General features: G+C 37.2%; 1 protein-coding gene across 1 annotated transcript in view; it reads left to right on the top strand.

Moving 5' to 3' along the window:
- Positions 1-592: 592 nt before the first annotated feature.
- The window catches only part of FAM149B1 (family with sequence similarity 149 member B1), a gene marked incomplete at its 3' end in the record, with an annotated part of 28915 nt that continues 14510 nt past the window's right edge, over positions 593-14997 (top strand). Inside the window, exons 1-7 of the mRNA XM_084244904.1 lie at positions 593-749; positions 4361-4465; positions 5508-5637; positions 6873-7015; positions 7566-7679; positions 10647-10811; positions 13745-13932. Of these exons, the coding sequence (XP_084101030.1) occupies positions 703-749; positions 4361-4465; positions 5508-5637; positions 6873-7015; positions 7566-7679; positions 10647-10811; positions 13745-13932 (892 nt within the window). The 5' untranslated portion in view covers positions 593-702. The remainder of the gene's footprint in view (positions 750-4360; positions 4466-5507; positions 5638-6872; positions 7016-7565; positions 7680-10646; positions 10812-13744; positions 13933-14997) is intronic.

Raw genomic sequence — 14997 nt, 5'->3', positions numbered from 1 at the left:
TCGCCTTTCAACCCAGAGGACCAGACAATTCTACCACCCAGGCCGTAATGCTAGACACACCTTATTTGAAGACTTTAGTGTCAGAATTGAAAGGGACTTTGAAATCACTCACGTCCTCACTGTACAGATGAGAACACCAGAGCAATGAAAGAAAAAACGAACGTACAGTAACGGTCACATTTGGAGTCTAGTGCTCTTAGATTATGCTCCCTCCCACCTGACAAAATGAAGCCACTTCCGCTTACCGTTGTAGGGCCTTTCCAGCACGTCTCAGTTACTGCACCTCTCCTCGGCCGCCCCTCCCAGTGTGGAAACTGTCAAAAGCAGTCAATCTTCGCCAATGTCTGGCCTTGCCGCTAGCCAGACCCGGGTCTGGACCTCAGCCCAGCGGAAGACTTGAGGTAAACGTTGATAATCACTCTGCCGCGGAACTCCCGGCGTGGTCCTGCTGTGCTTCCGCGGGAGCATTAAGCCGGGGCTCCCGGTGATTTCGCCACTTCCGCTCCCGCTGGGAAGCCGGGAGGGTAAAGGACTGGAGTGGTGGGGACCCCGGGGAGGTGGCGGGAGGGAGTCTAGGAGACGGGGCGTGACGGGGCCTGAAGGTGGCGGGAGGGGGCCGGGCCGGAGCCAGCGGGAGGGCCAGGCCCGGAGGCCCCGGCCCTGGCGTGCTCACCCCGGCCGCGGCTGAGGAGGAAGTGGAGGATGATTTCCAGATACACTCGGAAGGCGGTGCCACAGAGCTCGGAGCTGTGAGTGGACTGCTCAGCCACCCCAGCCGGGGCCCGGGGAGGCCGAGGCGGACCGCGGGACCTCAGGGGACCCTCCTTGCTCAGCCCTTCACTCCTTTCCTTTCCAAGGGCGGGGAAATTTTTTTTTTTCTTCTTCAGAATTCTTTTTCCAGCCTTGCCGGACGCTGCCTTTTCTACTTCCATCTCTAGCTGAGGGTGTGTCACCTGTGCTCTCCTAGCGCAAGCCCTTTTGGGCTGCAATTCCTGAACTCAGGGACTAGGTCTTCTAAGGCATTTGTAGTTTCCGCAGTTCTTCATGCCCTGTCAATGGCCAGTGAAGACTCGAGAAGTTATTAATAGGTGATTGAGTAATACAATAAACTTGAGTACATCTAGTGCTAGGCGCCGTGCAAAGCAGTTTACATGCATTAGATCACTTAATCCTGTCAAAAAGGATAAAAGAGGGGACTTCTGCACATTCGACAGATAAACCATATTTAAAGATAATATATAGCATGTCAAAGATTAGGGAGAAAGTGGTGGAGCTGAATTACAAACCTGGCGTCAATCTGATTCGGAATTCGTGGTCACAGCCATTAAACATACTGTCTACTCACCTCTGACAATTAAGCATCAGAATCCTTAAGGATCCCTTTTGCATTTGAAACTTAAGAGAATATTTCTGACTTGTTCTACCCTGATGAAGTGTAATTAAGCAAGTAATGGCAATGTCCATTTATTAATGCTTTACACTTTCAAAAAAGACTTTCGCTTCTTGGTCCTTGTAACAACCCTGTAAGATGGGATGATTGTCTTCCACTTTCCAAAAGATGATATATTAGAAAGGTTACACAGCTTAAGGCTGTATAATGAATGGATTTTGGGCTTGGACTTTTTAATGCCAAATACCTTTTTCCCTCTCCACTAAGCTATGTAATTTTAGCAACCATACACTTACTAAATGTTAACTATACATGGCAATAACAAAGATGTTTTCAGTCATGTCTGGGTTTCTGGGTAGGCTCTTTTCTAACCATGTGACTTTTTTTTACAAGATTTATTTATGTATACAAGAACTGGGATGTAGCCCAGAGGTGTGGGGGGTGAAAAGATCCACCAGCGACAGACTTGGGAACAGAACAGGCAGATATACTGAAATACACTGCTGAGGGGAGCAGTAGGCAAGACAGGAGAGGTCTGCTTCGCCATGTGGGTTATCTCCCTGGTCAGGGATGGAACTCATGTTGCAGTGGCTGGTGAAAGCTTGACAGCACTGTGTCTTTAACCCCTGCACCACCAGGGAGGCCTCTAACCTTGTGACTTTTAAGCAGATTACTAAATCGTTGAGTAAAACCTTATCTAGAATCTTGCTTAAAATGATGGCACAGGTCTTGACACAGTTTCCTTGTGTCTTCCTTGATACAGTACTAATGCCATACAGAGAAAATCAGTCTATGATCTCTTCCTGCCTTTCAGAAGTTTATTCTCTACCAAGTAATAGTATATATACACAGTAGTAATTAAGATAACTTCTTTGCAACTCGGAAGAAGAAAATCATTTCCCAATAAAGTAACTAAGGTTTAACTAAAAATCTGTTTTTATATTATAATTAATTCTGATCATTTTTTTAAAGATTTATTTATACAAGAACTGGGGTACAGGTCAGAGGCACGCGGGAGGGCGAGAGAATTCACCAGAGACAGAGTGGGGAGCAGAACAGGCAGACAGACCAAAGACACTGCTGAGGGGAGCAGCAGGCAAGGCACGAGAGGTCTGCTGCACCATGTGGGTTTCTCCCTGGCCAGCGGGGAATGGAACCCGCACTGCAGAGGCTGTGGGCAGCTTCACAGCGCGGCACTCAACCCACTGAGCCACCAGGGAGGCCCTAATTCTGATCATTTTGATAGTAAAAATCTTTTATGGAAGAAATTATTGATAGGCAATTACTGGGCCAAAATTATTGACGCGGTATACTTACGTTACTTGTTCTCTATATTTATGTGACACTTCCTGGAGACAACACTCCCAAAGATGATTGTCTAGGGGAGTTAGTATGATGTGAATAATGAAGATAATAAAGAGTATATGTAGCTAAATGACAGTAAATTAAAAGCAGTATTTTACTTTAGGTATTATAACAATAATTTGCTTGTATAAGTAACTTTAGTTTTCTCTCCAATAGCTCCAAATGACATGCTAAAAAGAGTTTGAAAAAAATGATTTTCAACAGCTTAACATTTTTAATGATGAATTTCAAACAATGAAGTGAATAATATAATAACCATCCAATGTCCACATTTGACAGTTATCAGAATTACTATATTTGCTTCAACTATACTGTTTAGCCTCTTTCCCTCATTGTGAAATAAGATCCTATCATTTCACCCCTATATCCTTTAGACTATATCTCTAGATATTATAGACATTTTCTTATGTAATTACAATGCTATTATCAAATTTAATATTTTCTTAGTATTATCTGTCACTTCATAATCACATTTCTTTGTCAAACTGACAGCTGTCTTCAAGTTTCTATTACTTAGCTGGAATCCACATTTCTGATACCTGCCACTGTCTCAAAAACAAGCTTTACATGTAGGATCACTAAATGAGAGAAATGCTGATAAAACTGCACAAATCCATCACCACCAAGTAAAGAATAAACTCCACTGACTTCCCTGTGGATTTATCTTCATATATAAAAATGTCACAGTTCACTAAAATCTCAAACAATTCATTTGCTCTGAGAAGGCTTGAATTTGAATCCTGGCTCCATCATTTACTAGCCTATAACTTCGAACAGGTTACTTAATCCCTCTATAGATGTCCTTGAAGTTCATCCACAAATCAAAAAGTCCTTTTCTGTGCTGAATCATATTTCATTGTGTAGATATACCAGAGTTTACAATTTACCCATTAAGGAACATTACAATTGTTTCCAGTTTTTTCCAGTTATAAATAAAGCTGCAGTGAACATTTGTGTACAAATTTTTGTATTTTATTTTTTTTACAAGATTTATTATGCATACAAGAGCTGGGGTACAGGCCAGAGGTGCTAGGGTGAGAGGATTCACCAGAGACAGAGTGGGGAACAGAACAGGGAGGCTGACTTAACTACACTGCTGAGGGGAGCAGTGGGCAAGACAGGAGAGGTCTGCTGTGCCATGTGGGTTGCTCCCTGGCCGGCCAGGGATCGAACTGCTGCAGAAGCTGCAGGTTGCTTCGTAGTGCTGTGCTTAACCCCTTGGCCACCAAGGAGGCCCCTCTATTATATTTTAAATTTACAGTGAAATTTGGTTTAACCCAGTGAATTTGGTTTAACCAGTGATACTTGGTTTAACCCAGTATCTTCCAAAACATTATTTTAACATATAAATAATACAAAATAATGAGATTGTACTTTCTTGTTATATTACGACTCTGAAATCCTGTGTGTTTTACACATAAAGTTTATCTCAATCCAATTAACCATACTAAGAACAATTTCAACTGCTAGCAACTAGTGGCTACCACATTGGACAGTGCAGTTCCAGAATAGCAAGAAGTAGGTAACTAATTTCTAGATTAAGTTACTGAAAAGTATATATTTTTTTCTTTACAGAAACTGTAACTTTGTTTTACTCTTTCACAGGAAAGGAATAACAAAACATGCCCTTAATCATCATCCCCTTCCAGAGCAGCTGGATGAAATTTCCTCCACCAATGACAGCCATGAAAAAGACACAACTTCCCAAAGGTAATAATATTCAGTGTACTTACTTGCTTATTACACTTAACAGTGGCAAAGGTTTTGCTTTTTGTTATAGGGTTGAAATAAGAATTTTTATAATATTTTCATTCGACTCATTCTAGAACAGCTAATGAAAACCATGCTTTTTGAAAATATTATGAATTATTTAAAAGGAGGTGCAAAACAGATCTAATTTTTAATTCTAGTTTTGCCAGTTATTAGCTGTGTAATATTGGGGCAACTTACTTTCCTAATAATACTATCTCTTAAAGCATGTTGTGACTATCAATGAGACAAAATATATTAAACTAGGTACAATGCTTAGTATATAGTAAATACTGGCTAAATATTAGTGCAATGTTACTTAAGGTTTAGAAAAGAAGAGACTAACTTCAAAGAGATTTCTGAGAAATGACGTGGTATGATAAGAAAAATTAAAGGAGGAGGGAGAGGGATAAAAGGAGGGAGGGAGGAGCACAGGGGACTGTGGTGATGGTACACGGGTGCCTTGGGGAAAGAAATTCTGCGGGAACGACACCTGAAGGGGTGGAGGGAAGCAAATATTGTTTAAAAATGAACACTGATAAAAAAATAAAATTAAAAAAAGAAAAATTAAAATCGTAAAACCTACTTTCAAAATCTAGAGCTAAACCTTATTCTTTTTCTTTAAAAAGTTTAGTTTTATATCACCAGGTTGTTGTGAGGATAAAATGGCACTAATATCTGTAAAAGTGGTTGGTAAATTATAAAAGTGCAATACAAGTTGGTATACTATGTTAATGTTTCTGAAATACCTTTGTCAAATGTGTGTATTATAGGTAATATTAAAGTATTCCTTGTAAACTATGACTAGCATTATTTTAAATGACTACCATCAATTCTATAGGAATTAAGCAGGCATTCTCCATGATGCATAAATTTCAAGCTTTTCATTTATTTTTGCCTCTATGGAAATATTTGTACATATGCTTACCAACTAATAAACTGCTGAGACTTGAGAAAATATCAGCGTTTTTCTGCTTTCTTTCCTTCCAAATTGTGCATTTAGTGAGTCTGACATCACACAAGAATCACCTTTTACATCAGCTGACACTGGGAATTCAAGGTCTGCTTTTCCAAGTTATACAGGCACAGGGATCTCTACTGAAGGAAGCTCAGACTTCTCCTGGGGATATGGTGTGAGTTGTATGTTATTGTTCTGATGGAGTGCTTAGGAGTCTATTCTGGAAATTAGGATTTGAATGTATCTTTAAATATTTGCTTTGTTTTATGGATATAGTAATTGATCCTTATAGCTTAGTACTGATTTAAATGGTTACAGGTTAGAATGAATCTGGGCTTTGGTATCAGTTCCTGTTGCTGCCCTCAGTCCACTAAAGTATCTCCCCACCACTAATGTTACCTTGTTTAAAATGTTTTTGAGTCTATTATCAAGCTATTAGGAACTAGGAGAATGTTAATATTGTAAAATTTTTAAAAATGGGCATAAATAGTATAAGAAATAGCAATTTTTATATGTATTTGTGTTGCATCTTTAAAATTAACCTGTATCGGGGACTGTGGTGATGGTGCATGGGTGCCTTTGGGGAAGGAAATTCTATGGGGACTCAATCTGAGGGGGTGGAGATAAGCAAATATTGTCTAAAAAATGTAAGAAATGATAAATGTTAAATTTTTTTTAAAAATAATATTTATAAAAAAATTAAAATAAAATAAAAACCTGTATCTGCCTAGCAAGTCCTTTTCTTTTTAATTGGGTAGAAACTGAGTTTCATTCTTAGAGTGAAATGCCTAATTCTCATCTTATTTGTTCAAAATAAGCCATAACTTCTTCCACAAGAATGTAAAAGGTAGAAGATAACATAGAGGGTATATAGATGAATATAATATAAGGGATGAAGTAGAGGATAAACTGAGAATCAGATAACATAAAATCAGATTCACATTTTATAGCCACCCCTTTGGCTACTGCTAAAGGATAGATGACAGAAGGCAGGTATATCATAAAGTTGTTCAGTGAAAAATGCAGACTACACAGTAATATTTAAAGATATAGGACTAAAAATACCGGAACCAAACAACTATACTAAAATTAACAATTTTTATCTATTATGGTGAAAATTATTGATAATTTTTTTCTTCATGTTTTTGTTTTTAAAGAATGACTCCAATAGTAATTTTATGATGAAGAACATCTTACTTTACATATGTAAATAAATCTATAAATTTTCTTTAAATAGGAATAGAGAAAAAAATCTGAATATTCTTAGATCTGAAAACTTACTTTTCTTTCATGGAAACTCAGTATTTCAAATGGACTAAATGTTGAAAACAAAACAAAATCTAATTGTTGTGAACTTTTATGCTTTTTGATTTAATCTCACTCATATTTTGGGGGGATATTTTCTTCTAGGAACTTGATCAAAATGCCACTGAAAAAGTACAGGCAATGTTCACAGCCATTGACGAGCTCTTGTATGAACAGAAGTTGAGTGTATATACTAAGGGTCTACAAGAAGAGTGCCAACAATGGACACACAGCTTTCCTCACCTCAGGTACTAAATCCCTAGCGTTCACTTGTATTTATGGCTGATACTAAAATTTGAAAAGCATTATTTCAAAAAACCTTGTACCCTGAAATCTCTATGGGCATGATTTTAATGAATGCAAATAACGCCTTGTGGTATAAAGCTTCAGATAAGAGAAAACTCAAGTTGATGGAAGTTTCTTGGTGCTTTCATGACTACTAATATGTCATCCTAATAGAGTAAAACAATTTCTGTACCAGTAGCTGTAATCTGGTGACTGTCCAAGGATTCTTTTTTCGTTTTGGTTTATAAATATTTGCTTAGTTTCCTAGGGCTTTTGGGGAGAAGTGATAGGGTTTATAGCTTTATCTTTTATCTCCCTTCTTTATCTCTATCCAGTGCCTCTGATAAGGCTCCGGATTCATATTTACTCTCAGGAGTCATTCTTAATCAGCATCAGACTAAGTGCTAGTGGATTTCCATATAGAATCATCAAATTTGTTCCCAGAATTTCTAGATTTTGTATGTGAGCCAGCTGAAGATGCTTAATTGTCTCTTTATGTTGTTCACTTTGAAGGATTCTAGGTAGGCAGATAATCACTCCGAGTGAAGGTTATGAACTGTATCCTAGGTCTCCTGCTGTTTTAGCTTCACATGAGGCAATACTGTCTCAAGAAAGAGATTCTACTATGTAAGTATTTAATATGTAAGTATTTATGCTTCCTAGTATATATAATGTTCTTCCACTTATACTAAGGGATTAAAATGTTTTTCCTATTTTTTGGCATTTAATAAAGCACAGCATATTTTATAAGATTGACCATTATGTTATATAGTTTTTTCTCTAAAAAGCAAGCTATCCTCCAAGTCTAGGGATATTTCGCTATTCAGATCTATAGATAGATAAATAGATATCTGTATCTGTGTTTATCTCTCTCTCCCTCTCTCTCTCTCCATATATATATATATATATATATATATATATATGTGTGTGTGTGTGTGTGTGTGTGTGTGTGTGTGTGTGTGTATCTATATCTGTATCTGTGTTTACATATATCTATGAATACAGACACTTCCCTCTTGGAATAAATGTGTAAACAGACTGAAAGAAATTTTGAGATCTAAGAAAGGGACTTTAAAATCTTTTTGAAAAAAGCTTGAAAAGTAATCTTTCTTAAACATATAATATTAATTACAACTTAATATATGCATAGAAGTTAAAATGCTATTACAGACTGATCTTTAAACTTTTTCTCCTTTAAGACATGGAATCAGCTAAAATTTCCAGAGACCTGATTCTTTTGAGAGGCTAATAGTATTTGAGAGCAAAACTTAAATAGTAAGGGCATATACGTTGGTGATGCTGCTGCTACTGTTTACCATGTTTTATAGTAAGTGGTAAGGGAAAATGTGTGAATTCATTTTGATGTTTTTGTTCGTTTAACAAATAGTTTGCCATAAAATGAGGTATATCAAAAACTGAGACTTCCTAAGAACTTCAAATTATATCCATTCTTGCCCACGTCTGATACCATTCTCCACATTACATCAAGTTTTTCTTTTTAAAATTCAGAGTTGATCCTTTCTGTCTGCCACTTAAAAATCTTTAATACTTCTCACTAAATTTAAGTGATCATATCATATGCTGGCTCCTACCTACATGTCTGTATTTATTTTCTGTAATTCTCTCCTTCATTCACTAATCCTCTCAAAGCTTTCTTTTAGGTCTCAGATGTACTAAAGGTATTTATTCCATTTCCTATTTTTGAGGAATTCTTGGGCCAGTGGAAACTGATACAGTAAACAACGCAAAAAATATAGTACCTTTATTTCTAAAACCAAGGACAGTGTCTGGACCTTTTTTTTTTTTAAGCATTCAATTTTAACTTTATTTTTACTAAATTGAAATATTTGCATAACAAATTACACAAAATAAATTAATGTATTAATTGATGTTATGTAGTAGATGTAAATAAAGTGATATTATGATTGCAAATATCAGTCAAAACAATATTAGGTGTCTAGATCAAAATGGGATTCCAGGGCCTCCCTGGTGGTGCAAGGGGTTAAGACACAACCTATGAAGCTATCCATAGCCTCCACAGCGCGAGTTCGATCCCCACCCAAGGAGCTCCCATATGTCACAGCAGACCTCTCCTGACTCGCCCACTGCTCCCTTCAGCAGTGTATTTCAGGCGATCCGCCTGTTCTGTACCCCACTCTGTCTCTGGTGAATCCTCTCACCCCCCACACCTCTGGCCTTACTCCAGTTCTTGTAAATAAATGATCCTTTTTTTTTTTTAAGATTTATTTATTTATGCATACAAGAGCTGGGTTCTTGTAAATAAATGATCTTTTTTTTTAAAGATTGATTTATTTATGCATACAAGAGCTGGGGTACAGGCCAGAGTGTGGGGGGGTAAGAGGACCCACCAGAGACAGAGTGGGTGAAATACACTGATTGACTGAAATACACTGCTGACAGGAGCAGCGGGCGAGTCAGGAGAGGTCTGCTGTGACATGTGGGTTGCTCCCTGGCCGGCGGGGATCGAGCTCATGCTGCAGAGGCTATGGATTGCTTCATAGTGCAGTGCTTAACCCCTTGCACCACCAGGGAGGTCCTAAATAAAAAATCTTTTTTAAAAAAAAACCAAAATGAAATTCCAGGAAATGAAAGCATAAACAGAAAATACAGGCCACAAGATTACCTTGAAAAGATAAGCTTGAGGACATTTCCACTTGAAAAAAAACTGCATTCTACTGCTTTAGTTTAAGGGACTTACCTTTCCTGGTCTAAATAAATAGCTCAATAAAAATTACTTGCACTGTGGGGGGCATGTACAATGGTGTAGTCATTATGGAAAACAGTATGGAATTTCCTTTGAAAATTAAAAATGGAATTACCATATGATCCAGCAATACCAATTCTGGTATATATAGTTTTCTCCCCCATCCAAAAGTACATCAGTACTATTTAGTCTGATTTGGTAGGTTGTGTTTTTTTTGGGTCTGGGAACATTATGTGAGTAGCATGTTCTTCTACAACATGAATTTCATGATCTCATAGTATTCTAGTGTATGAATATACCATTAAACAACTAATTCCCAATTGTGTATATTGAAATACTTTGGCTAGTTTCAATTTTTTTGCAATTATAAACAATTCTGTGATAATAATTCCTACAGTGAAATCTTATGGGTCACATCCTTGAAGGAAACCCCTACAAATGACACCATTGAATCAAAGGGTATGCTTATTTTAAGGTTTCTAATACTTATCTCCAAAATGTATGACAATGTCTTTACCACTCACCTTGCTGAAAAGCGCTATGTTGACTCCCTTATTTCCCCATTAAAAAAATACTTAAGGCACAAAAAGCACAAGGAATAAAAATATACACAGTAATATTTAATATTTGGTTACAGATTTAACTTGCTTTCTCTAAAGTAAACATACTGAAATGAATGAGTCAGCACATATTCCTATCTAAGTAGTACACCTAGGCTGAATTCTATGGCTAATATTTAATTTTCCTGTTCTGAGAAAGCTTAGAATAGTCTAGGGAGGTGTCATCAGGACATCTGAGCCAAAATTCATGTCACTGTGCTATTATGAGAATTAGGTTGTACATAATAATTGCTTTTTTCTCCCTCTCAGATTTGGCATAAGGGGAAAGAAGTTACATTTTTCATCTTATGTTCAGAAAGAATCTTCCACTGCCAAATCCCCTAGCTTGTGTTCTCCTGAAAATGGAGAGGAAGACTGTGTAATCTTCTCTGAAGGAATAATAGAGGAATACCTAGCATTTGACTGCACAGATACGTGAGTATTATGTTTTTTACACTTTTTACTCTATTTTGTCTATTAACATCTATTTCTTCCTAGAATATATTATCAGTATTACCTATACTTAGATGTATATCAGCTTATGTTATTTATTTTCTGTTACTTTTCAGGTATCCTGAGTTCATATTCTTAGTTGGTATAAATTCCTGTGGTTTCCAAATACTAAACTACCTTGTATATTTTCTTTCTGCTCATGCCATTTGCCTCTTTCTCAGATTAGACATTTTTAATTAGATTTTTTTCTCTACATAATTTGATTTTACCTTTTGTAATTATTAGTAACGCATAGAAACTGAAACTTTTTAAAAGAGCAGTTGAAGGGCCTCCCCTGGTGGCACAGCGGTTGAGCGCTGGGCTGTGAGGCTGCCCACAGCCTCTGCAGCGCCAATTCGATCCCCGGCCACCAGCGAGGGTCCCACAAAAAAAAAAAAAAGAACAGTTGAAGAATTGTGAACTTTGATACATAAATTCTGTTTGAAAAGGTATACAGTTTATAAAAAATATATTTAGCAGACTTTATAATTAATAATGCTCATTTTTATCTATTCTTATTGTAATTGGGAAATAGTCCTATGACATAGATACCAATTAACTCCTTTACAGAGTAGATAAGAATCAGGGTGTTTAAATGATTTTTCTAAGGTAAAGCTAAAACTAAAATTTTATTCATATGATTCTAACTCCAGTGCTCTCTCTACTATCCCATGCTACTTTAAGAAACTAAATCTGTAAGTCTTTTATTATTAGTTCCATAATTGATAGTGACAGCATCTCATCTGAAAATGATAATTTTTAGCTTTGAACTTTAGGTAGGGCTGGTTATTATTGTGTCACATGATTCTGGAATTTTCTTCTCATTATATTTCCTGCTGAGTCTTGCTTACTTACATACACAGTATAAATATTCCTAGAATCGCTAAAGATTACACAGATTTCTTCCTTTTATTATTTTTTATTGAAGTAACACTGGTTTAAAACATTATATATGGGAACCTCCCTGGTGGCGCAAGGGGTTAAATCTCAGCACTATGAAGCTATCAGCAGCCAGCCAGGGAGCTAACCCACATGGTGCAGCAGACCTCTCCTGTCTTGTCTGCTGCTCCTCTCAGCAGTGTATTTCAGTAGATCTGCCTGTTCTGTTCCCCACGCTGTCTCTGGTGAATCCTCTCACCCTTTGCACCTCTGATCTACACCATAGTTCTTATATGCATAAATGAAAATCTTAAAAAAAAAACTGTAGTGATATGCTATTTTATCTGACAAACTGGTAGAAAACAAAAGATAAAGAAGTTTAGTATTCCTTGAGTGGGAAAACAGGCAATTTCTTTTGCTACTGAAGAATTATACCATTTCCTTAGAGAAAAATGAACAGTATCTTTTAAATTGGCTATAAGCTTTGATTCAGTAACTCTGTAGGAATTTATCCTACAGCTATAACTCCTATGTAGTCAAAGTGCTATGTGCAAGGATATAGTATGGCATATCCTATAGGCTGTTTTGCAGCTATTTTTTAATATTTTTTAATATATTTTATATAATTCTTACATCTTTTTTCATGAATGCATTTTCATTTTGGTTATATTCCCCATACAATTCCCACCCCCCTTATTTTGGCCCTAATCCCTCCTCTTCCCCTTCCCCCCACAGTGTGTCTCTGGTTTATAGTTGCTTGTTGATTTTGATTTTTTCTTTATTATAATTAGTCTTTTTCCTGGTTCCTTATTTAGGTTTTCTAGATTCCTGCTATGAGTGAGACCATCTGGTATTTTTCTTTTTCTTTCTGGCTTATTTCGCTGAGTATGATCCCTTCCAACTCCATCCATGTTGCTGCAGATTGCATGAGCTTATCTTTTTGATTGCTGAGTAATATTCCATTGTGTATATGTACCACATCTTCTTGATCCAGTCATCTCTTTTTGGGCATCTGGGTTGTTTCCACAGCTTAGCTATTGTAAATAGTGCTGCTATAACTGGGGTGCAGGTGCCCTTTTGAATTAATGTTTCTGTGTCCTTTGGGTAAATACCTAGGAGTGGAATTGCTAGATCATAAGGAATGTTTTGCAGCCATTTTTTTTAAGAGACAGATTTATATGTATTGAAAGGATCAAAAGTCTCTACACATTGTTGAATGTAAAAAGTGAGGTGTGGCACAGTACAGAACGACGTCTCTGGAACTGTGTATAATGTTTTAATATACAATGAAATGTTGACTGAGGACAGGGATATATTGTTTTTCACTACATCCATATATTTCCTTTGGTAGAATTCATTTTTTTATCATATGAATCATGGCTTATATAAATCAGTCATATAAATCATATCAATGTGTTTTTCTCCTCTAAAAAGAAATTTAAATTCACGTTATTCTAATCAGCCTGCTTCCACACTTAATGCCAAACCAGCTCTCCTTAGAGAAGTGAAGTCTTTGGCTGCCTGCATCATCCTGAAACAATCCTTTCCTGGCTACAGCTTCCTGTTTAATTCTTGGGATCTCTGTTGCCCTAGAGCTAACTTTGGGGATATTTCTCCAAACCAGGTCCAATTACATGTCATTAAATATTACATTATTACTCCAAATATTACATTATTATATATGCTTAATTTATATTGCTTGCTGCTCAGCTGACAATGTTCATCATTTTAAAGCTAAAAGAAAGTACAGTGATTCTTAGTTTTCTTTTTCTCATTCCATTTTTTGGCAGAAAGGTGGGGTAGAAGTAAAAAGGGAAAAGCAGAGTCTCCTCTGTTGATAACTCCCTTAGTTCACAGGGGAGCTTCATATACATACTATCAATACATATACTTGGCACAAGTGTGGGGCATAAATCACAGTATAAAAAGCATAGGGACAATGGCAAACACTCAGTAAACGATAACCAGAAGTCTTTCCCTTCATGCTTCTGTTACAGGGAAGAGGGGTTTCATGGGAAGAAATCAGAAGCAGCTACAGAGAAACAGAAATTAGGGTACCCTCCCATTGCTCCATTTTACTGCATGAAAGAGGATGTCCTTGCTTATGTATTTGATGACGTGTGGAGCAAGGTCCTGGGCTGTATGGAGCAGTTGACACGTAATCACTGGGAGGGATTTGCTTCTGGTAAGGATCTTTGTGAAAAAATATTGAAAAATAATTTTGAGTTTCAAACCCTAGCCAGTCTGTTTGTTTTTAAGTGTCATCGGTACAAAAATGGTCTGGTTTATAGTTTGTATTTCCCATAGAAACTAACATTAAGAAAATATATGGGGCGTCCCTGGTGGCGCAGCGGTTGAGCGCTGTGTTGCGAAGCTGCCCACAGCCTCTGCAGCGCCGGTTCGATCCCCGGCCACCTGGTGAGGGTCCCACAAGGCGCACAGACCTCTCCTGCCGCGCCAGCTGCTCCCTTCAGCAGTGTACTTCGTCAGTTTGCCTGTTTTGCTCCCTGCTCTGGCTCTGGTGAATTCTTTCACCCTCCCATGCTTCTGACTGTACCCAGTGCTTATATAAATAAATAAATCTTTAAAAAAATATATATATATATGAAAATGTGTGGATAAATAACAAGGTCTAGTCTGTGATGATTAGACCAGATTGTGCTTTCATTTTGAATATAATCATTTGTGAGGAACAAACATGTGCAAGTGGCAGATATATTTTTAACTACTTTCCTTTTCATCAGCTTCTTTCACACAGTATGATTTTGAGTTTTTCTGCCATTGATTGTATCAATAATTTATTTCTTTTTATTGCTGAGCAGTATTCCATTGTACTACAATGTATTTATCCATTTATCTGTTAATGGACATTCAGATTGTTTTTAGTTTGTACTGTTACATATAGAGCTGTTATGAATACTAGAATACAAAAGGTTTTTGGAGATATTTCCTTTCCTCTTAAATTTCTAAAAATGGAATGACTGGATTATATGGTTAGTTGTATATTTAACTAATTTAAAAATAAAAAATTTAATCTTGTTAATCACAACTGATTCACATTTGGTTTAAGGCACTCGGGAGTATCTAGGTTTCAGATTTTATTAGGAAGACATGTGGGGGGGCGGGGGAGGAGGGAGGAGGGAGGGGGAGGGGGGAGCGAGGGGAGATCTGCAGCACAGAGCATAGCAGAGCAGCAGGCACAGAGAGAAGAGACCTTCTGCTGCTCCACATGCGCTCTAGCTCCACGCCC

The sequence above is a fragment of the Talpa europaea genome (genome assembly GCF_964194135.1).
Source record: "Talpa europaea genome assembly, chromosome: 10".
Classification (NCBI taxonomy): domain Eukaryota; kingdom Metazoa; phylum Chordata; class Mammalia; order Eulipotyphla; family Talpidae; genus Talpa; species Talpa europaea.
The sequence above is the reverse complement of the archived record's forward strand: the minus strand, read 5'-3'. Positions and strand labels throughout refer to the sequence as shown.